Below are 25,233 nucleotides of genomic sequence, written 5' to 3' on the forward strand. Positions count from 1 at the left end.
CGCATGTTATATTCCACAGAAGCACAGAAATATAGTAGGCATACGAGAATAGCTGTCTTCTTGATGAAGAAGCTGCATAGTAGACAATCTCAGCCTCCTCCCAAGTAGCTGAAAAGCTCAAAAGGCGGTGGGGGGGGGGGGAAGAGGAGGATTGCAGTGTGTATAGATGTTAGACCTATATCAGACTACTCTGACCTTGAGAAGGAACAGCTTCCCATGCATCTTCAAGAAGCATTCTAGTGGGTGGAGGGTGGGTACGGGGTACAAGAAGTACATGTGTGAGAGATCTTAGCTAAGGAGATATTCACATATTGGAGCAGTTCAGGCGATCACATCTTAGGTTTGATATGTGTGGCACACACAGCCTCGTCCAAATCTCCTGATGACTGCTCCCAGTGGCTTCATATCGATATTAAATAGCACTGGGTATAAAATAGTGCCCTGTAGCACCCCAGAACATAACTTCTCAGGGGTGAAAAGGCACTCTCCCAGTGATGCTCTCTGGACTTGACCACATAGGTAGGACTGGAACCACTGTAAAACAGACCCTCCAATCCTATCCCATGGAGCTGGTCCAGGAGAATGCCAAGGTCAACATTACCAAAAGCTCCATTGTGACTGAGAAGCAGGAGCAGGCTTGTACTTCCCTTGCTCAGTTCTAGGTAAAGGTGACCAAGGTCAGCTTGGTCCCAAGGCCAGACCAGAGCCCAGATTGATCTTTGTCATCCAAGAATGCCCTGCTGCAACCATCTCCACCAGCGTCCCTAACGAGGAGGAGTGTATTTGTGAGTGGTCAATAGTTAATCCAAAGTTCTTTCAACATGAATCACCTCACCTCTGAACTTTTAAAATATTTTACTGCCACTCACTATAAAAAATAAAAACGCTTTCAGTACATACTTTTGGAATAAGCACAAGTCACATTCTGTGAGCTTTCAACTAATTTGGGAAATATTGAAAGAAATGTAGCCTTTTGAAAAATGTCTGTGTAGAATAATTTAAGCAGCACAGTTTAATTCTAATAGTCTCATTTTAAGTTCTGCAAATGAAGCATTAAGACAAATTAATAATTCATCAGCCTGGCGCCAAATAGCCAGCACACGGCTTATCCAGTTCAGAATAATTTATTCGGAATATGATTTTACTTGAAGAATGTCTTTCCGCACAATTATTGTGTGTGTGATATTTTAAATGTAAATTAAAATAGCTTATGAGGCTTCACTGATTTCATTTGAGTTGAAATTTTATGGATACCTTTGAGGACCACATTTACTCCATATTCTACTATATTCCTAGTCATTAAATGAGAGTACTGCTAAAAAATTATGCTTTGGTGGACAAGGAGATTTGCATGGTGAAATTATTTTTGAAATGTAGATGAGGTTTGTGGGAAGTTAGCAGTTCTTTTCAAAAATGAATAAAGCAAAACAAACTCCCTGAATCGGAGCCACTATGTGAGTTGAAAGGAGATCTTTCAAAAAAGATCAAAGACTGTACTGAAAAACCCTACTATGAAGCAGGAAATTATGCTTGTACCTTAAAAGAGAAATTCATTTTAAAAGGACTGTTCTAATTGTAGATCTCTTCTGAGCATGGTCTACCAAAATACAGAACACCTACATTTGCATATGTAGAACACATATAGCCAACTAAGGGTTCCCAAGAAGTTGTCTGCAGAAGTTGGCCAAAACCTTCAAACCTATCATATGCTTTTACTGTCCTAGCTGAAGAAAATAGATGCCGAAGTTTTACATAAACCTACAGAATGCTGTTGTCTTTCATGTGGCTTGGCTCATAATAATATTTCTGAAACATGGTGTGACTTGGCTTGCTTGCATGGATCATCTGGGCAGGGGTGGATGGGACCTTGTGAGACCCAGAAAGAAAGCTGATGGGGCCATGGGAGGGAAGGTAGGAAAGGAGAAAGCCAGAGCCACATAGGGAGGACAAAACCAGTATAGATGAGGTGTTGGTGAAGCAGAAGGAGAGCAGATATGACCGAAGGAAGGAAGGAAGGAAGGAAGGAAGGAAGGAAGGAAGGAGAGGAGAGGAATAGATTGGGGAAGTGAGTTCAGTTAGAAGCAATTTGAAGAAATAATTGTCTTCCATTGAACAGAAAACCATGGATTCAAATGAGCAATTTTCCGGTTTGTGGTTCAGACCCCATCTATGTATTTGTTTTCAATTTACAGCAGAAAGCTGTGAGCTCAAAGGAGTTGTTGTGTATTTGTAGGTACAGACCTCAGTTCTTCGTTGTACTCAGTTACTTGGGTGAGTTACTTGTCCTTTGTGACTAGCCAGGCCTCAGGGCAGCCATTTTGTGATGGTGCTCACATTTTTTGAAACTTCTTAGAAGTGTCCATGATCCCCCAAAAGGGCTCAATACTTTCAACTGGAGATGCCAGGGATCACTCATGGCACCTTCTACTTGCCAATCACACTCTACCAGTGAGCTATGGTCTTCTCTCCTACTACGTCCCCTCATTCTGCTTATCTTGCTACCTCAGCCCATTCATGGTGAAAAGGGTCCATGGAGGGTCCCTTGTTCAGGAGCCCTCAGATCCTAACACTAGCCCTGCATAAATGCACCAAGGAGCACAGGGAGGCAGTTTGATAAAAGCTAGAATTGTTAAAAGAAATTAACAATTACATTAAAAAAAGAAATAAATGCAATTACCTGTTGCCGGGTTGGTGGGTTCCACAACCCAAGTTAATAGAAAACTGTATCATATGAGTTACAGTGGTAGGAAGCACTGGCAGGACATGGAAGTAATCAACTGCCCAAACATTTCTGTTATGCCCTTGATGATTCTTCTGCTTGAGGCAGAATTTGGTAGCTGGAGTCTGCAGCTCTGGACTGATGACAACCGAAACCAAAGATGGAACCTTCAACAGAAATCACATTAATTACATTTCTGTAATGTAATCTGTGAGATACATAAATTATAGACTGATAAATTACAGACTGATACACACACACACACACACACACACACACAAATACATACAAACTATGTTAGAAAACTTTTGTTCCAAAAGCAGTACTTGCACATAATAATAATAATAATAATAATAATAATAATAATAATTTTTATTTATACCCCACCCTCCCCAGCCAAGGCCAGGCTCAGGGCGGCTAACAACCAATAATAAAAACAAGTTGATTAAAATACAATTTAAAAAAGATTAAAATACAATATTAAAACATTAGGATGCAGCCTCTTCACAGGAGGAGAAAGGAAAAAGAAAGAGGAGGAGGGAATCAAACTGATTCTAAGCCAAAGGCCAGGCGGAACAACTCTGTCTTACAGGCTCTGCGGAAAGAAATCAGATCCTGCAGGGCCCTGGTCTCATGAGGCAGAGCATTCAACCAGGCAGGAGCCAGTGTTGAAAAGGCCCTGGCTCTGGTTGAAGCTAATCTGACTTCCTTAGTGCCCAGGACCTCTAGGGTGTTTCTATTTATGGACCTTGAGGCTCTCCGTGGGGCATACCAGGAGAGGCGATCCCAAAGGTACGAGGGTCCTAGGCCGTGAAGGGCTTTAAAGGTCAAAACCAGCACCTTAAATCTGACCCTGTACTCCACCAGGAGCCAGTGCAGCTGGAAAAGCACTGGGTGAATATGCTCCCATGGCAGAGACCCTGTGAGGAGCCTCGTTGCAGCATTCTGTACCCGCTGGAGTTTCTGGGACAGCTTCAAGGGCAGCCCCGCGTAGAGCGAATTACAGTAGTCAAGCCTGGAGGTGACCGTCGCATGGATCACTGTGGTCAGCTTGGGGTGGGAAAGGTAAGGGACCAACTGCTTGATGCGGGGAAGGTGAAAAAATGTCGCCTTGGCTGTTGCTGTAATCTACACCTCCATGGAAAGGAGATTAGTCATCTCTATTCTCTTGTGTTTGAATTAGGGTACTGTATGTTATTTTTGTTGTACCTATATACTACAGGAATAGGTCTAAGAGTCATTCTCATATTCCCAAAGAGGTTGGGAACCATGACTTTGTTAGGCAGACTAGGATGAACAGAATTCGTAGCCATCTTATTGAACAACAATTCCAACAATTTTTTTAAATGGTGAAGACACCGTGCTAATTTCACTGTGCTATTTTAATAGTCTTTTTACCTGAGCAAGCCCCTCCAAACTTGCCTCAAATTTGGGAATAGTTTTGGAAACAGGAAGGGGGGTACAGAGGAATGGGGAATTGGTGGAAATCTGATATATGAATGGAGGATCAATTTAGGAGCCAAGCATTTGTCACCTGAGTTGAGCTACCTTCAGGATTTGTTTTGAACTCTTACCCTATAAGAAGTGTAGGTCATTGTATCCAGATTTAAGTGATCTTTTCTTCCTTCAATCTTTGCATACAATATGACGTCACTTTCATGGGTCTGTCCAGCATCACAGCTTCCACCTGTAGCAATGTGTATATTGGTGGAGTTAGCGATTTAACATTCAGCTGTATATTAAAATCTTCTCACCTTACATAAAAGCAGTTGTGAAAATTACAGTCGCCAAACATTGTTAAGTTGATGTGTGCAACATTTGAAAGAAAAGTCAATGCCACTGAAATGCAGCAGATGCAGCAATAGAACACCCATCCCAAAATGAGGTTTAAATAAACAGTGATGAGAGCCACATGCTTGGAAGTTAAAAGGAAAAGAAAAGAAAGCCACTCTGTGTATAAAAGAAGCACATTATCCTGACTGTTTCATATTGTTCTGCTGGTTTTCTATATGTAGAAAGGTTGATTTTACACAGTATTTAAGCATGCAGATTCTTATCTGCAACTTGAAGTTTACAATCCCAACAAGACTGTTCTGTGGGATTATTCTGGATGCAGATCAGCTCCTATATTTTAAACTCAAATTAAAATTTACTTCCACCCTCCTAATATTTTCCCCACTTGAATATTCAACCAAGTAAATTTTCACACAATGTTTTCCAGTGTGATCATAAAAGTCGACAGTCTTTCTTGCTGAGCCAACAGCTTTGCCCAAGAGTTCAGAAGGTCGACTAAAGTGTCTTTCCTGTTTTTCATGCAGGTGTGCATCTCCTGAAAGACCTGGAAATGCAGAAATCTCCCCTTCCTGTGCTTTTTGTTGTTGTACATTATGCAGCACAGAGGAGACGTGACAATTCAGAGCAAATATCAGAGAACTTCCACTTCCAGTAAGAAAGGCTGTTTACTCTTTTTGACATAAAAGGCTGCTTCATCGGAAAAGCAAATTTATTCTCTGTTTCCTTTACTGTCTTTCCATTTCACATTAATGAACACAGTGTTGAAAGAATAAGCTCCACATGTAGTTTACCTGATCTGTAGAGCTTGAAAAACAACATTCCTGGAAAAAGTGTCGCAGAGACAAAGTGTGTGATTTTGCCATTGAAATCTTCTGCTTGTTGGTTCCCACTACCAAAAAGAGTTACAAAACTCCAGTAATTGCAGCTCTCTTACTAAGAGAGGCAGATGGTTCTGCTATTGTATCTATGCCCCCTGCATGCTATCTCATCTGCTGTCTTTGCAAAGTGTTAACCAAGGTAACAACCGCCCATTTGTGGAAGGCCCGCCAGTACAAGATTTCCAAAAGTATTTCAGCATGAGGTTGTACAGAATACTTTTCTGTCTGGGTTAGGTTGCTTTTAAACCACAGGCAAGTCATTATTGTAACAGCTCATTACCGGACTAGCTAGAAAAGAAAAGAAAAAATGGGAAGGCACAAAATGCAAGAGAAAGGAAGAGGAAGAGGAGGAACTCTTCAGGTGACCACCAGCATATCTATCAAGCCCTGTCCAACACCTTTAAAATTCAGATTCTTCTTCTGGGACACCAAGGCATACCAACTTGAGTCTTTGGCCTCCAATTCTGTTGCAAAATATGCTCCTCAAAAACACTGTTTCTGACTCAGGACACTAGGTTCATACACCTCCCGTCCCACTGGAAATGTAGCAGGTGAAGTAGAAACAGAAGCTGGAACTCGATGTTATGATTAATACAGGTTCAGTTTTCTACCTCTTCCTAGGAAATGTGTAGTAAAATTTACTCAGGTCCTGATGTCATCATATAGCATATATTTCTGCCCCTACCAGGGTTTGGAGGGGGAAATGCAGAGAGCTATGAGGTCAGGAGACACAGGACTCAGCTAGATTGGTAAACAAAAAGTGTTTTCTATGTGTTATATATGCGATATAACACTGTGACATGAGATGACGCTGTGGAGTCCTGTCTTTCCCTACCGGATTTCCCTGTATGAGTTTACAACGCAATTAACTGAATTGTTTCTTTGACGTGTCTAGATCCAGCCTCAGTATGGAAGGGATGAACTATCACCATTCTAGTTTTGACAAAAGTACTTGTGGTAACTGCTTCCTGGTGAAGGCTTAGTAGCAAGTGACAGTGAGAAAATGCTGGAAGGAAAAACGGCCAAACCAAGGGTCAAGGGTAGTTGAGGCAGTGAGGACCAAGTGCCACACAGATTCTGAAAAGGACAGGCACTCAGACAGAAGGACTGGTTGTAACACCTTTTCTCATCAAATGTGCACATACCAAAACATACTAATGCTCATACTCACCCATGCTGAAATAAAACCTCAGATTTCCGTAACCTGTAGTGTCCATATATGGAGTGCACAGCTTTCTCTCTCCATCTCTGAGAAAAACAGCTGATGATCCTGATTCCAGGGTTCCACATTCAGTGCCGATTACAGCTCCAGATATATCCCACCTGAAGACATTAGCCAAGATGTAAGAGATAGGGCTATTTTACACATTATGTAGAAGCAATCCTTGGTACTGAGTATAGACTCAACAGGAAACCATGGCCAACATGACAGTATGTTCAGGTCTGCTGGGTATGTACAGTATTTTGTTTTTCTTCCTGATTTACTACCAATATTTGTTCTCATATTATATGTGGTCTCCTGTGATATTGTTATGCTTAATGTATTAACTGTTTCATCTGGGGTAGAAAGGTGGAGCACAAATGTCTTTAAATATATAAATGCACCTTACAATGTACAGCTAAAAGGTCATGTAAAGTGGCCCTTGGTCCTAAAAGCAGCAAACTTACATTAATTAATTAAAGCATATTCAGGATTTTTTGGTGGAGGGGCACCAATAACAGTGTCCAATGCAGAAGAAGAAGAAGAAGAAGAAGAAGAAGAAGAAGAAGAAGAAGAAGAAGAAGGAGAAGAAGAAGAAGCATGACAAGATTTGAAATATGTTCATCATCATTCCAAATGGCTATATGTTTGAGAAAAATTATTATGAATATTTAAAAAGGTTTTTATGCATTGTGTATTCTCCTGACCAAGCTGCTTGCCCCACTCTTGGCAATGGCCTCAATGATGGATGAAAAGGTTAAGAATAAGCCAACAAAAATGACGGAATAGGCATTTTAACTGCCATCAAGGAGCAGAATTGAGGGAAGGATCAGAGCTGTCCACCCTCTTTGTCAGTCCTGATGACCCTTTACCGAGTATAATATAACAGCATTGAGAGAGCACCACATTCTATAGATGCCTGAGCAGTGCAGACCAGTCTTCAGTGGCAAGTTGCACTGCAATTATTCAGCTGGGAATTTTTCTATTGGCACAGAGGGCAATTGTATCCCTTCAGAACTTTCAGCCACCACAGGCTGTGGCGAAGCAGTGAATTAAAGTACAGGTGCAGTCTATTCGCCTTGCAATTCTTCCTTTGTAACTGCCTTTTCAGTTGCAGTTTCCATTTCAGTCTCTTTGGGATCATGTTGGAAGGAGAAATCAGGCATGGACTCGTGAAAAGCAATGTGGGGCCTCACAAGCCAATGCCCACATCACACCAAATGGGTGAGCCCCCTTATTGCTGCACAAGATGCACAGAGGGGAATCTGATCACACAAGGCAATGGTGCAGATGTTTCTCTACGATTCACTCCGCGGCTGATAAGCAGCTCGTGGATCAGTGACAAACAAAAGGAAGGGCTCACAGAAGTCTCCCTGGATCTGACTGGCGAAAGTGCAAGCAGAATATTTCAGAAAGGCTCACTGTCCTGTGTTCCTGGAAGAGATAACACCCACATCATCTGGGTTCTCAAGGGCAACCAAAGCATAGGTTGCCTAGAGAAGTTTTCCCCATGTTCTCTTCAGACTGATAATGATAAATATCAACAGCAAAACCTTTTCTTTTATAAATGAATTGTTATATCTGTTATATCTAAAAGTCTTAGATCGGTGCCTCCCAGAAGGGTTCCTGGAGCAAGACATTTGAGGACATCATCTTCCTTCATCTGAAGGACATCAAGAGCTTCAGACATTGTAGAAGTTTCCTTGGAAAGCAACAGCAGAAAATGCAGTAACGTTTTATGAAGGCCTCTTGGGGATTAGAGAGAAAGACAATAATAATGTTTTGAAGGTATACTTTTTTGGCCCCGAACAGTAGATTCCACATGTCTAAAGTCTACTCACTACTTGTCTAGGACATGCACCCATACCTTCAAGAACCTCCTGGAACTACAAAGAACCTTCAAAAATCAGGTTATGCATATTTTTAGGAGCAAGAACAGGGCTGGTTCCACACGGAAGCTACCAGCATTGGGAGGGATGGAGGAATAGCTGGAGCCACCAGTTGGGCTCCACTTTCGACACAAAAATGCCTCTGCCACCACTGAACAATGATCTATCAGAAAAAGTCAAAGCATGCACCCAGTTGTTTGTATATGTGGGGATCATGCACAATATGTAAAATCCATTTACTGGATTCTCATAGGCATATGGTTGTGAGAACAGGATGCTGGACTATATGCGCCTCTGGCCTGATCCAGCGGGATCTTTTTTATGTAGCTGCAGTTTCACTGATAACACATCTTGAACCATGCTAATGTTAATCCCACATTACATAAAGTAGCATGTACATGTGGGAATCATGCACAATATGTAAAATCCATTTACAGTGGTACCTCGGGTTACATATGCTTCAGGTTACAGACTCCGCTAACCCATAAATAGTTTCTTGGGTTAAGAACTTTGCTTCAGGATGAGAACAGAAATTGTGCTCTGGCAGCGCGGCAGCAGCAGGAGGCCCCATTAGCTAAAGTGGTACCTCAGGTTAAGAACGGACCTTCAGAACGAATTAAGTACTTAACCTGAGGTACCACTGTACTGGATTCTCATAGGCATCTGGTTGTGAGAACAGGATGCTGGACTATATGCCTGTGTAGGATTTCCTTCCCAAATGGCCCAAATGTAGTTGCAGTTTCACTGAGAACACATCTTGAACCATGCTAATGTTAATCCACATTGCATAAAGTACATGCATTTGGTACAAGTTGTATCAAATATTTTTCAATGCTTAGCGTTCAAGATGTACCTCATAATTCATATATTTAATAATAAAAAAAATTCCTTCCAGTAGCACCTTAAAGACCAACTAAGTTAGTTCTTGGTATGAGCTTTCGTGTGCATGCACACTTCTGTAACTTAATAAAAAAAAATAAGTATCAGTGCAAATCATTATTATCAGTGCAGATAGTTCCTTACACAGGACATTCTAATCAGACTGTAATTACGTAATTTCTTTTTTCCTTCACAAAATTGCTGATACAATTTAAATACAGTCCAAACTGGTTTCTCAAGGTGGGATTACAAATGTTTGCATGCCTGTAATTGTGGGCTCTTCCAAAGGCAAGGTGCCTAAGAGGTGCTGAAGTGGGTTTACTTAATCAGGGTTGTTACTTTATTGGGATAACTCCCAGGGAACCAATTTAGACTAATGATAATGAGTGGCAGGGGCTGATGTTTAATTGGAACAGCATTCACAAAAGATCCACTTATTAGGGATATATTCTGCAATTAAAAAGGGGTTAATTGGTACTGGCATTTATCTGGATTTTCAATAACTGGTTAATTTCAGTTACTTCATTGTGCCTAAAGCTTGAGAACATTATTGGGCTGCAGGGAAAGTTTAAAAGTTCACAAGACACATAATGCATAGCCTCCAATATTTCACAGAGAGAAAATAGGAGCACTCTTGCGTGTTTGCAATATACCTATTCTCACACCAAGGATAACTGCTGGAACACACTCCTCAGGCCCATTACACACTGTTGAAGGCTATGTACTGAATCTCCTTCATATTGCACTCATTTATTCTGCAATAGCCTGTCATACACTGGCTTCTAAAGCAATGATATTATTAGTGAGCAGGTCATAACAGTTTCCTTATTTTAAAAATGTAAGGATTTTTAATCAGACCATGAAGCTGGTTGTCCTAGTTACAGAATAGCCATATTTCAAAAGCTTCCTACAACGTCTACTTTATGCACAAGTAACAAGTTATTGTGGGATGGGAGGCAAGCACTGCACTGATATTTTGTGTATATTTGCATATGCATGTGCTAGTCAACATATATTTGCTTCCACAGCGAAATAGAGACCCAGGAGGGGTGGGTTTGAAGCCTGGAGAATTACAGTGCGCATGCTAGCCATTGTTTAAGAAGTTATTTCACACAATTCCAGAAATGGCCAAATAGCAATTCTGAAATGATGAGTTCTGATCAAAGATATGCACAGCCCCATTCCTGCAAAAGGGCTGTGCCTGGTAGGGACCATTGAGACATACTCATCAAGGACTTGCTGCTTACTTGCCACCAAGTGGGGCAAGGTGTGGCCATCATCTACCCCTTCAATTTTTGGTATTCCGCTAAAGGAATCCGGCGGTCGTGGATCCTGTCCGATGCCTGTGTGGCGGGGGGCCATGGCACAACCCTCAGTGACATCAGGAGAGAGCCTATAGTTGTATTAGCATCAACAGGCTCCTCCAACTGGTGTTTAGCCCCTCCTCAGACTCAGCCCTCTCCAAGTGGGTTGAGTCTAATGTTCCATGGTCCAATGCCTAAGCCAATACCTTCTCACATGCTGTAATCAATAAAGTTGTGGTCTTTTCCTTGCCCATTAACCTTATGTACTGTGTCCACGTGTCTTTATTCCCCAAGCGGGGATCGGGTCCTCGAATCACAAAGCTATACTTTGTCGTTCAATAAGTTTGTTTTAAACCTGAAGAATCTTTTTTGGAAGACCTGAAAGCTTCAATGGCCTGCCAAACAGTCCTTGTACTTCTTTCATTAGTGCACTAATGTCAGCCTATCCTTATGCACTTTACCTTTGAACTCAGCATTATTGTCTTTCTCATTTTCAGCTTCAAGTTAGTTCCTGGAGCACTGCCAGAAGGTGATTAAGGGAAGAGGACATGTAAATATTCAGCTGATCTTTTGAAATGTGGGACAGAATGGATGTGTAATGCAATGAGCTGGCGAGGGTCATAATACCATAGGTGGCTGCCAGAATGTCCCTGCCCTGAGACCATCACCATAATTAAAGTGACCAGGAATAGAGGTGGAAATAGAGGTGAAATTTTAAAGGGACTAAAGCAAAAGAAATTTAAAGGAACAGAAACGCTACCACTGAACAAGAAATTGTGAATTGTCTTGAGAGGGAATGATATACATAGGAAATGCAGTTTGTCTTTAATTGTGGGCAAATAGCAGCGGGGGAACAGATAAATGAGAAAGAAGCTATAAAAGGTGCTGAATGAGAGAGTGAAATGATACAAACAACACAGAGCTAGGGAATATGTGAGCAGAGACACTTTGCAGGCAGAAGTGCAAATCAGGTCAGGTAGTGAAAAATGACAGGGAAACAACTAAGGTCAGAGTTTGAAGAAGCAGGAAAAACAACAAATCTGAAGAGAGGACCAGCGACTATAGTTACTGCTTGATTTACTCTAAAATGTAGGCCAGGGCATAGGAGAATTGCACAACACAAGTCAAATTGTGTGGTCAACAAAAGGAGGAGGAAAAAATATGGTTAGGTTGAAAGCTAGTTTGAGAACTTTTTTTGGCTCAAACCAAAGGCTTTGGGGACCATACCTGTCCTTTTCACAGAAGCCACCTGTTCACATGGCCTGGGTAGCAGCAGCAGCAGCACTTACACTGCATGGTGCTGTTTCCTCAAGGACACCAAAGTGAGGACATGAAACACTGCTCTCTGCTCCTGCTCTCTCTTGACAAGGCTACATGGCAACATTATGAAGTTGAATCAGAGTGAGGAACACACAAGGAATGTTGAAGGCACTGAATGAAGTCAGGGTGGAAGGTTTCTTTTGAGGGAGGGGGTACGCTAAAACACACTTTTAGACATAGGTACCTTCAGACAACGTTTGGTATTTGCAGCTTTTTTGAGGAAATGCTGATTCCCATTGACATTTTTCCTTTTGTTTAGAACTCCAAGTCTGGCTCTTGCAATGAGCTCTTCTTTTCTTCTCTGCACCATCTTGGGTCTAAAAATATTTGTGTCCCCCCAGCTCTCATATTGCTTCACCCAGACCATCTATCCTTTAATTATACACCCAACATATCTAGAGGGTTTTCTCATCAGAATTAAATTCCCTAAATATTAGATTATGGCATGAAGTAGATTCCGAACTGAGTTGATTTTGCTATTGAACAGTCACAGTATTTGACTAGATGATCACATCCAGTTGTTAGCCAACAGGATCACTGCCTCGTGAGATAAAGGAAACACGAAGCCTGGAAGCGCCAGAGAAAGAATGAAGAGGATAGGAAAAAATACTGAATAGCTACCCATTCTCTGAACAACGTCCATCCTGTGCATTGAATGAGGCAGGGATCCTGTGGAAAAAACAGCATGTGATCACAGAATTAAAGTATTCATCATACTATGTGTGAATAAGGGGTGGATGGCAATGATTCTTAATCATGAATACTGATCAATAATATTCTAGGCACCTTCCCTTATATAGACAGCATGAGCCCTGCCCAGAGAAGGCTTATGGTCTACAGATGATGGAGGAGAGGGAGAAGAGGCCAGCTTGTAGCTTAATTAGAATATTTCATTTTAAATGCGAGTCATTCATAGACCCATGAAAATCTTACTTGGTTCCCAATTAAATATTCAAAACGGGCTATAATAAGCCAAAATTGTGTCTTTATCATCACCACTACCATCATAATCTGAAATCTGGAGGAAAGTTAAATGCTAGTCACCATTGTTATAGTATGTATTTCATATGTCATGGTGAAGCTGAACTGCAATACACAAACCACCAAGGCAACACTCTACACCTTAATCCTATTTTTTAAAAAGTAATCTCTGCTTGCTTCAGTGAAATTTACTTCCTCGTGAAAAAAATAAATTAAGATTTGTGGTGTTAGTCCCATAAACAACAATGGGAATGAGCACAAATATATGAAGTACATATATAATTCCAGTGGTATATGGGTTGCAAAATGAGAGATGCTTTCTAGGTATTTAGTTGCAGAATTATCTCAAGATTTCTTCAAGATTCACTGTCAGTTAATACTGAGTGTTAAGAGTTTTGCTCACGATAGCAGTGATTTTGCCATGGAAAAGTGAGACATTTTAAAAAACTCAATGTATCATTCTGGAGCCACTGACCCTTCTTGACTTATTCATCTCTAAAATTTAGGGGGTGGGGGCACTTTCCTGACAGTATTTTATCAATATAGACATATGGCAGAGGGCCATATAAAAGGCAGAGGGCCTTTTCGGTAGTGGCGCCCGCCCTGTGGAACGCCCTCCCAGCAGATGTCAAAACGATAAACAACTACTTGACATTCAGAAAACATCTTAAGGCAGCCCTGTTCAGGGAAGTTTTTAATGTATGATATTTTAGTGTTTCCTGGTTTCTATGGAAGCCGCCCAGACTGGCTGGGGGGGCCCAGCCAGGTGGGCGGGGTATAAATAATAAATTATTATTATTATTATTATTATTATTATTATTATTATTATTATTATTATTATTATTATTAGTTGCCAAAAGCAAGAAAAAGTGCTTCTCAGCCAAAGCTTCTTGCTTTTCCCCCAACCCGAGAGTAACGCCACATGCGTCCTTATACTTCTGTAGGGTAGTGAACACTCACCCTTTGGGCTGGCTCTCAAACTCTTCTGCCCACTGTTCCTGGGCATCTTCAGTAGAAAGATCGACATCTCGCGTTGTGGCAAAATTCAACTCACTGCCTTCCGTTCCATGGAAATAAATTGCATTCCCATCTGACTGACAGCTATGCTGCAGATAAAAGGAGCATGCAGGAGGTATGTATTAAATCGGTTTTGTAACAGCAGCTTTCGACAACTCTGAGAAAGCCATTAAATTATTTAGCAACTGGCTGATTACAGAAGCGAAACCAAAAAGTGAAAGAAAGAGAAAATGTGCACTTAATTCTTCTGTATGTATCTTGAATAATTTATAAATTACTGTCAGTATTCAGTCAACTTGTAGGGCTGCTTCCAACAATACTTTTCCTTATCTGCAACATTGCTAAAAGTTGTAACATTTAATATCGATATATATGTCAAATACAAATGGTTCTGTAGCACAGTAAATAAAATGATAAACCACAAGCTCTAGGTGACAAGATCATGATGCCCTTCTATGCTAAACAAATGCAATGAAGTGAACCTGGGTTTTGCTCTTAAGCCGCTATGATCATCTCAATGGTGCTACAGCAACACCATGTCAAGGTTACACATGCACAATGCATGAAACTTGTATCCTCAGTCTGAAGTTTGAGCTGTCTAAGTATCTGAATACTCAATTCACATTAATTCCCAAACCAAGAATCCTGTCTCATTTGAGATACAGTCAGAAAGAAATCCAAGTTTTGCCAGCAGGGCATGCAAATTCAGATAGGAAAAGCCCTTCCTTGTGAATGAAAAATGCAGATAATATACTGGTTGACATCACAAATGGAAAACAATGGTGGAAAATCCTCCGGGAAACAGTTGATTAATCAGTTTGCTTTGAATCTCAGAAAAATCTGACAGAACAGGATATAGGTAAAGACAATATTGTGTAATTTTGTTTGCCTGTTTTGAGAACTGTTTTATCAGTAGTGATCAGGGGGTTGCTGTAAATGTTAGTTGTGGTAGGCCAAAGGAATGTAATGCAAGCAGAAGAAAACACAAACAAGCAAAGAAAATACAAAAAAATCAAACGTCATACACTTGTTTTAATTATACAGATAAAGGACAATTTCACACGACTTTCCTTAGTGACTTCTGCAAACAACCTTATGTTGTTTTCCATGTTGAAGTTGACTAACAACATCAATAAGGCGCTGGAACAAGAAGGGAAGCAATATCCCTGACCAGTTGGACAGAATAAAGGAAATAATTAAAAAAATCTGATAAATGAATAAACCTACAGATAAATGTATTTTGTGGTGTACCTCAGCACCCCAGCCCCAATTCCTCAAAAGTAAAAAGGTCCATGGGGATTTATGTCATTTACTTTTGAGGAATTGGGACTGGGGTGCTGAGGTACACCACAAAATACATTTATCTGTAGGTTTATTCATTTACATTGGGGACTTGAAATGCTGCAATGTTGTTTTCCCCTGCTGAGTTTGCAAGTCGCTTTCTCTCACTGCTCTTCACATCCGAGCAGGAGTGGGGATATCTTCATCCACTGATTTCTTTCTGTGTGCAATGAATGGCCGCTTCTGTATTCAAATTGGATGGAAGTTGGTTTGAGGGAAAGTGCATTAAAGAGGAATGTTTCCTGAAATGCAACAGGATACAAATGAATTGTGGCTAATGTCACCTGCCTTAATGAAACCTGTGACGGGAGCACAATGGACCTGCAGCAAGCAGTAATGTGAACACACCCTTACTTGAAAAGCTGCAGCCCTGACTGGGTAACAAAAGCCAATCCACGCTAAGTTTGACATCAGCAAATGTTTGATTAGTTAAGGGTATGGTGGTATGGCTTTTACATCTTACAGAGGATCACTGAAAACTGCAGCTGCCCGTGGGCTGAATGTCTGTGCGAACTGGTCCAGCCATGGGACCAAAACTGTGTCTAGACAGGCAGAGGAGTACAGGACAGAGCAGAAACAAAGTGACTTGATCAAGGGCACGAGGCATCCCAGAGTAGTCTTCAAAACAGGCTGCTGATCATACAGTTCTTCCAACTCAAAGGGCCATCTTACAAATGCAGAGGAATTGAAACAGCGCCAAGGGTACACATTAAATTTTCATCAAAATAAAGAAGGGTAGTGAAACTGGTAGAATGTACTGCTTTGCCCTTTTCAGGCCAAAAGTCTCATTACAGATGAATAAAGTGCAGTACATCTAAGGTTTGAAATCTCTGTCTCTTTTCCCTGCTCTTTTATGCTTATAACTGTAAATCAATAAGCCCCATTCTTCCCCCACCTCTTTCCCTTGGCTAGATAGTCTCTCATTGCTTGACAAGCAGAACACAGTGTAACTAAGTGATGCAACTTTGCCAGTTGGAGATGCATCAACAGGAAACATCCGTGCTAAATTCCTCAGTCTAATAGATTTTGAGCTTCAGTTGTGGGCTGCATCTTCCTCAGGATGCTCCCGAGTTAGTGACTTCACCTCTGGGCTTTCAAAACATTTGCTGTCTCCTCTACCAACATTTAATTAGGCTAAAAAAATCAAAAATCAAAGATGAACACTGATGCGCCTCTTCCTAATAACTCTCAGTGGCCTAATGGACATGATGATTCTTTCAGACAGCTGTAGCCTCACAATTTATTTTTTGGCGACTCTGGTTACACTGGAATGAGTATATCAGGCATTTGGGCGATGCCAGCTTGCAAAGGGCTGGTGGCAGATGGAGAGAAATCTGCCCATCGTGCTTGCACCTTCACATGAGTGGAGAGTCATCCATTTCCCCCATTAAGGGGTTGTCACTTAGCCCACCCAGCTGGAAAAAGAAGGTTGCTGTTTTTCAAGCCTGGCTAGCAGGTTGCATTAGATACAAATGCAAAGGGCACTTTAAAACAGAAGGCAAACTACCAATTGTAGGCAAACTGAAACCGCACTGTCTCAACAGCAGCCAGTTTTTTTTAAACGGCTGTAATATTTTAAGTGATTATTTTTGCCACTTCAGATTGCTCCTTAGAGAGGAGAGGGTGTGTTGTTGTTTTTTAATTAAAGTCTACGCAATGCAAACAGATTAGACATGAGGAGGAGAGGAAAGAAAAATTAGGATGGAGAAAATTAATTAAAATGGCACTGTCTGCAGAGTCATAAATTAGATATTGTTTCTTGCTGGGAATGAGTTATGCTAGTGACTGGAATTTTTAGATTTTAAATCTGATAGCAGATTGATGGAAGGATCCAATGATCATAAACTCAAACCTATGCACAGTAACATACTTAACAGTCTAATTGCTGTTATTCAGAATTAAGTGGTTACATGGATTTGAGTATGAGGTGATTCAGGATGAATCTCTTTCCGTAATTAAAAGAAACACCCAGCTAGGATTAAAAACTACTCTGCATGAAGTAAAACAAGATTTTAATCACTTCTTACATGCTAGATTTCTATATGATTTAACCCTAGATACAAAAACTAGCTATATACACTGACAGCTACAAATGGTCATTTCCCCACTCCAATACACGACCATCACATGGAGGCCACTTGAGATATCTGTGTGAGACCAGGGGAGAGAGATATCTCCGAGACCAGGGGAGAGAGACAACGGAAGAAGATTGGAAGAAATTTAAAGACTATCTCAAGAAATATTGCAAAATTAATGAATGTTAGAATGACGTTGGTTTAGAAATTATGTGGTTTCCAGCCGGAGTGGATAAGTCGTAAGAAAAGAAGGGTTAAAAACTAAACGAAATTAAGGGAAAGGATTTGCTGAATTAATAAAACAGAAATTGGAATACAGAGAGGGGAGGTATGGGGAAGTCGGGAAAGTAAGTTATAAGAAAAAAAGGGAACGAAATTATACTTGTTTTTTTATCTTTTGTCTTGTTTTCTTTGTCTGTTTTTTATTACTGTTTTGTTTTGTTTTTACATAACTTTTGGAAAACTTAATAAAAATCTTTTTTTTTTTTAAAAAAAGAGATATCTGTGTGATGCCTGTTCCACATAGATGCTTGACATATAAATGTGTGTTGTCACATGGCTTAACCACATTCAATGGAAAGTCTTCAGCATGGTCATAAGGAGAATGGAAACTTCCACCTCTGTTTTAGATTAACTACAGTTTAGTGCATCATCCAAAAACCCTAAACTGTGGCTTCCATTAACCATAGTTAAGATTAAAGGTAAAGGTAAAGGACCCCTGACAGTTAAGTCCAGTCACGAACAACTCGGGGTTGCGGTGCTCATCTTGCTTTACTGGCCAAGGCAGCCGATGTTTGTCCTCAGACAATTTTTCCAGGTCATGTGGCCAGCATAACTAAGCCGCTTCTGGCAAAACCAGAGCAGCTCACAGAAATGCTGTTTACCTTCCTGCTGGAGTGGTACCTATTTATCTACATGCACTTTGACATGCTTTCGAACTGCTAGGTTGGCAGGAGCAGGGACCGAACAATGGGAGCTCACCCCGTTGTGGGGATTCGAACCGCTGACCTTCCGATAGGCAAGTCCTAGGCTCAGTGGTTTAGACCACAACGCCACCCACATCCATTAACCATAGTTAAGATTAACCACAGTTAATTTTCCACTGTACATTTCCTACTGCAGGTTACCATTGAAATTCAAGCATTAGAAACCTTTTGTGATCTCCCTGATAATGACTTAGAGCCAGAATCTCGGAGGTGTCAAATCCGTCAGACACAGACTCTAAGGGAGAACTTGCTAAAGGATAATCACCCACTGAATTACTATGTGAGCAGCAGGGAAGCAGTTGCAAGGGAGAGTCAACTTTAAAGTTTAACCCTCCCTGTGCTTGTTAATTTCCCCCAGAAAATACCCCCTCTCATTTCACTTCCTACAAAGCCAGGCTTACTGCTGGGTTTTTACCTGGCTGAGGGGGGTGGGGGACAGCTCAGAAGATTCTTCAGATGACTGTGATAATATAACTTTTATATTGCTTGTATGAATTATTAATAAGTAATAACACTTTAAAAATCAAAAACACACAAACCAAACCAATCAGGGAGAGCATTTGCAGACAAGAAGTGGGAAGATTCCCCTTTTGCACATGCCCCCCCCCCAAAAAAAAATTGGGTTTCATTCAGATCTAGTTCCTGCTATGCCTGGGACCTCTCCCAGGTCCTGCAGCAATTGAGTCTCACTGGTTCTCTGTAGTCTCTGAAGTTATTTCTTCCTGCAGCTACTCTAGGTTATTTTCCCCAGTACTTTTAAAAAAACTTTGCATGTGCTCAGCCCCACCAGAAAAATAACGCTGATAACATTTGACTGTCGCAATTAAGGAATGATAACTTATTGCAACCTAATAAACTAAGATCAATTTTCACAAAGTTAAGAATAACACAGCATTAAGTCTTTGGCTTGGGAAACAAAGAGATATGACCTCTAGAACATGCACAACACAGAGCACACTATCTTGAAATGTGGTGTGTAATCAAGAGATGCAACTTTACTCTCCTTTCTAGCTCCAAAAGCAGTCTGGGCAAGAGCATGTGTGCGTGGTGGACTGTAAGTGTGGTGAGAATCCAGATCTGGTGCCTTCTAAGGCTTGTGTGAGCCATGCCTTTCTGCCTGCTTGCCTCCCTACCTTCACTTTCACTTTCAGCGAGAACAAATAAGTTGGCCCTAATTAAATTCCATACTTCTCTCTATTTCCAGACTTCTGGTGCAAATGTTGTCTATGCAGACCATGCCTTGAGCGCCATACCTTCTGCTGACAAGAGGATGCGTTTTTGTAAACAAACCAGAATAATTATGGGATAGATTTTTTAAAACAACAACAACACACCACTATGTTCTCAAATATTTCTCTTGTTTCTACCCACTCCATCCGCCTTCCCAGCAGCCAGTGCTTCTCAACCACATTAAAAATAGCAGCTGTTTCTCACGCCCCCATCCTTGTCAAGGCGTGTTCTGTGCAGCTGCTTCAGACATACCTGCTTTAAAGGCCCAGTTTCTCTGGATTCTTCCAGCTCTGGTTTAAAGGGCAGGATCAGGATACCCTTTAAAGCCATAGTGTTAGAGGAAAAGATGCCGGAGTGAAATATCTATATGAAATTCTGTTAAATGCCCAGAGCCAAGCTCCATACTGTACCAGGTGTAACGTGGCCAAATGTCAGATGGGGATTAGATTGACAAACACAATTTATCCTCTAAAACCACATGCAGGCTTAGGGAGATGAAAGGTTAGTAAACTAATCCACTATCCTATCTGGCATATGTATCCTTTTTATTCTGTTGTTTTTTAAAAAATGAGTTTTGACAAGCATTTTATGGTACTTTTAGTACATATCTAATCTCTAATTCACCCACTTTTGCTGTTAAGCTTCACCCATAAGTTGCATGCAACTGCTAAACAAGAGCAATTCAACTAAGCTAAGCTAAGCTCTGCATGCTTTACATTTATATTCTGCTATGGGATCTCAGTATAGTTGCATAGGCCTCACCAGAGATGGAAAGAAAATGAAGGGATGTAAAATAGGGGCAGAAGGAGAGCCTGTTGGAGCAGATCATGGCCCACCTAGGTCTCCATCCAGGTCTCACAGTGGCCAAACAGTCGCCCATAGGAAGGCCCCAAGCAGGGCATAACTATGACACCACTCTTCCTACTTGAGATTCCCAGCAACTGTCATCCAGAGGCATTTTGCCTCTGACAGCAGAGGGAGAACATAACCATTGTGCCTAAAAGCCATTATAAAGTGAAATAAAAGGTTTTTAAAAATAAAAGATATTATGAAAGCATTGAACCAAATAGAAACAAGCAAGGTTAGCATAATTGGCTTTCTTCATTTATTTTGTATTTTTAATGCACTCTTCGTTTCCTTTTTGATCTTTTCCTTTTATTTTGTTTAACTGAAATACGTTCAATAAAATAAAAATATTATAACTGGCTTTCAAAATTTCATATGCTAAATATTTCCAAAAGTTTGCACTACTTTAAATTCTTCTTACAGCAATATACTATGCTTGTGAAGTATCCCCCACCCCCAAAAGTTCCATATTTACTACCACACTTTACTACACTTCACTTCACTAGCTACACTTTACTACAGGCCATATCTGTTTCCTCCAAATATGCCAAGAATATTACCAATATCAGTTATTAACCTTGATAAGACCTGGTTATGCACAACTAAGTATATATCACAACATGAAAGGCTACAGCTGGAATGGGTACCGTATCATAATCTTTGCAAACTGTTTTGAGGTCCCCCCCCTTATAATCAAGCAGTATATACAGTTTATATAATAAATAATAAATAAAATAAAATAATAAGCTAAGCTATGAACAAGCTCCTTGCAACTAAGGTCACCAGAACAAGCCAAGGTTTGAAGTGCGACCACTCAACCCGCTGGTGCCTCTCTTCACATGCAGGGGAAGTCCCTAGCTCACCAAGGGTTTGAGACCCATTGACTACCCTCACCTGGTTTAGCCATCTAGTTGAAGCCATTCAACTAGGTGTGGGTGCTGTTGCATGCTGAGAACTTCTAGAAATAACAGGTGAGAACTGAGTGCAGAGTGGGGACCAAAGGTCATAAGCAGCAGTTCTTGTCAGTAGATTGCGTTGGTGAAGGGTGCAGAGGGTCCAATCCATATACAGTGTACTGGGCCCAGGAAATCCCGTTGGCACCCCTGAAGCTACCTGTGTGCTCCAGCCAACATCTGAGACCCTGCTCTGTGTTCCCCCTCTTGCAGAAGCAAGGTGGGTGAATTAAAGAGACAGGATGTTTCCAGTTGGAGTGATGCAGTTATGGAACACATACTCTACCTGCCTTGCCCTGGCCTTGCCTCACCCAGTCTTCCAACTAGTAGTTTTAAACCCTGGAAGTTTCAAATAGGTTTTGGGATGCTAATTCTCTCTGTTGCTGGATACTACTTAGTATGCCCCCGCCCAAAAGAATGCTGTTGTTTGCTATGTTTTAATCTTTGTAAATGTGATTTACATTACAATGTTTTATATTTTCTATTTTAATTTATTTTGTTAGCTACCTTGTTTGTACTTCACTACTGAAAGAGTGAAATGTTAAATGGAGTTAGTAGGTAAGTAAATAAGCAAGGAAATATAAATAAAATCCCAGGAAGAGTGATGAAAACTAAATGGTTATGCAATGGAAAAAACTGTAATTAACAGCCTTATTCTTATGCGGTGTGGGAGGATGGCTACAAAACACAAAGGAATAAGACCGGTATTCATTTCAGCACTGTTTTGCTAAACAGATACCATCGAGACATTTTCTGCTGGATGACCTTTGACATGATAGCTCCAGTACATAAAATATCAAGAGATTTGGCATTGTGATGGGGGCGGGGAAATTATCTGACAACATGAAATAATTAGAGGGATATATTATATATATATATCCCTTCTCTTGTATCTCATTCAAAAAAAGAGTGTGTTAGTCAGCCGGCTGCACTGGGGATCCAACATTGTATGTACTGAAACATTAGCAAATTAAACCCAAAATTTAGCAAACCTTAATAGTGGCTCCAGGGAAAAACAGCCAGTTGCCTGTGTCCACAGGATCAAGATTATCTTCCAAAACAATTTGTCTGTGGGCTGCATTTATTATCAGAATATTGTCCAATGCCCAGCAGGCCTCGTAGACATCGCCAGCATAAACGTATTCTTGTTTCCACTGAAACTGAATATTTTCTCCTTTGGCTTCTTGTGGAAGGTATAGAATATGAATGATTGTGCTGACGTTGGAAGGAGCTCTGTAGGATATTGAGATACACACATATATATTAAAACTATTTATACTTTATAATCAAACAATTCCATCATTTACAGTGTGTTGCATCTCATGAACAAGTCAGTAATATTAAAGTGCATTTCCTCAAATTATACCATGTACTGACATTAAACTTGTTTAAGACGATAATCCAGTATTTAGCTTATTGACATGAAACAATGGTCAAGCGTGCACAGGTCCCATGGAAATGCACTGAAAATGTGCAAAAGCACAACTATTTCTTTTGTACTGTACTGTGCCCATAAGCACTATCCAACTTCTTGTGCATCTTCCATTGAAGTGAATTAGAGTTCTACAAGAGAATAACTGTCTCATTGGTGGGACAGTAAATGCCATTCATTTCAATGAGACATCTACTAATGGATTGTGCTAATGGATGCATTCAAAGATTTTGTGGCTAAAGAAGAGTTAAAAGAAAAATATATATCTATTTTTCCTGTTACACTCTTGAAATGCATAAAATATTTACCATAATACAATATTTGCTTCACAGGATTTTTAGATTAAATAATAGCATGTATTACAGGGAAAGCAAACATTTTATAACTCTTCGTGCTGCTGTAGCCAAAGCTATTTTCCTTCAAAAACATGTAATTTTAAGAAGTGTTGATGCAACTTTATCACAAGACAGGCCATTGAAAGAAACTATATATTGCTTTATGTCTTCTGTCCTATTTGAAGCAGCTAGCTGCCATGCTGAAAATTACTGCCCTTGCTGAGATTAAAAGCGGTGCTAAAATGTAAACCGCCAGTACTTTCAGAATGTAATAAAACAGCCCTGAAAAGACAATGCCAAACCCATACATCTTCCCTGTCCTTTGAGAGAACAGAGAGCTTGGTAAACATGGCAGCAGAGGTTTCAATTTCCATTTTTGCCATTCAATTATTTTGGATTTCCAACTGCACGGCTTCAAATTGGGGAGAAAGAATGGGTGAAGTTTGCAACATAATTAATCTTCAATATATATAAAAAAATAATTTTCTATGGGAATCTGATGGAAGAAACCATCAGAGAGAATAAAACCTCATGATAGTCTTATACAGTAAGGAAATATTATTTGTGTAAGGTGCACTGCCTTGAATCAGGGTGTGTTCATAGCCAAGCCCATGTATGAGCTTTGTCACAAATCACAGCAGTCTTCCTGGATCTCTAGCCTAGTCCTCAGATAAAATTCTGGAAATGCCTATCACTCCAATCACAAGTAAGAAAGCAGGACAATTACTGCAAAACCAGCAGCTCTGGGCAGAAATCTAGGACGCCTAAGTGTGGACAACATATATGCAAGGTACGGGGGCTCCCTTTCCATTGACTGAAGTTTAGTTCATGGCGCCACACTACTAAACTGTGCAGTGAATCTTTACTGCAATCAGAATAAACAAAAAAAAATTCCTTCCAGTAGCACCTTAAAGACCAACTAAGTTAGTTCTTGGTATGAGCTTTCGTGTGCATGCACACTTCTTCAGATACACTGAAACAGAAGTTACCAGACCCTTCTATATAGTGAGAAGGTGGGGAGGGGTATTACTCAGAAGGGTGGTGGAAATGGGTGATTGGCAGATAGCGGTGATGAGCCTGTTGACGACTCTTAACGACTGCAATAGGTCTTACAGGAATAGGTCTTAAGAGTCGTCAACAGGCTCATCACAGCTATCTGCCAATCACCCATTCCCACCACCCTTCTGAGTAATACCCCTCCCCACCTTCTCACTATATAGAAGGGTCTGGTAACTTCTGTTTCAGTGTATCTGAAGAAGTGTGCATGCACACGAAAGCTCATACCAAGAACTAACTTAGTTGGTCCTTAAGGTGCTACTGGAAGGAATTTTTTTTGTTTTGACTATGGCAGACCAACACGGCTACCTATCTGTAACTGCAATCAGAATGTTTCACAGAATAATTGCCTGTTTATGCACATGGGGTCAGCTATGTGCATGTGAAGGTTCTATCCTTCTGAAGTCCCCTCTCCCTTGATCAAAGCCTAGTTCATGGGTCACATTAATAGTGCTTTCTTTTGGTAAAAAAATGAGGAGCCCGTATGCATCTCTTGAGAAAAATGTTGCTAGTGCCAGCACACAAAAGATGTCAGTACACTGTACTGGTGTGTACCATCACATGAAAAAACACTGCATACTACCAGTAAACTGCACAATTAGCTTGTTTCATAGAAGAATAGAAATATTGATTGAATTTGCCTCGATCCCCAAATGCTTTCAGTCAGAACCATTACTCTGGTTCCCTGTACTGTAACTTAAACCCCAGAGCTATGCAGGCCTTTTTTTTAGTATATCACACATTTTAAAGCAATGCAAGAAAGTGAAGAATGCTAATATTTGTAACAAACCTAATTTTCTCCAGCTGAATCCAATCTGCAGAATTGTTCTTGGAGTACGACACAATAATATTTGGATCTGAGTAACTAAAGCGACATGAACCTGACCCTGTGAAGAGCAATAAAATTAAAAGTGTTATAACACAGTCAAGCAATCAATTACCCCTCTGATACATTCACTTCTGACTGAGTACTCGCCACCATTATCAATTTTCTATA

General features: G+C 40.5%; 1 protein-coding gene across 3 annotated transcripts in view; it reads right to left on the reverse strand.

Moving 5' to 3' along the window:
- The window catches only part of RELN (reelin), a 300,039-nt gene that overhangs the window by 129,541 nt on the left and 145,265 nt on the right, over positions 1-25,233 (reverse strand). For 2 of the 3 annotated variants that reach the window (XM_081927577.1, XM_081927579.1), the window contains 7 exons: positions 25,027-25,123; positions 22,406-22,646; positions 13,926-14,071; positions 12,606-12,653; positions 6,563-6,714; positions 4,294-4,406; positions 2,678-2,886 (listed from right to left, as the gene is read on the reverse strand). In XM_081927577.1, the coding sequence (XP_081783703.1) occupies positions 2,678-2,886; positions 4,294-4,406; positions 6,563-6,714; positions 12,606-12,653; positions 13,926-14,071; positions 22,406-22,646; positions 25,027-25,123 (1,006 nt within the window). The remainder of the gene's footprint in view (positions 1-2,677; positions 2,887-4,293; positions 4,407-6,562; positions 6,715-12,605; positions 12,654-13,925; positions 14,072-22,405; positions 22,647-25,026; positions 25,124-25,233) is intronic. The other variant, XM_081927578.1, reaches the window with a different exon arrangement.

The sequence above is a fragment of the Podarcis melisellensis genome (assembly GCF_964234715.1).
Source record: "Podarcis melisellensis genome assembly, chromosome: 10".
Lineage (NCBI taxonomy): Eukaryota > Metazoa > Chordata > Lepidosauria > Squamata > Lacertidae > Podarcis > Podarcis melisellensis.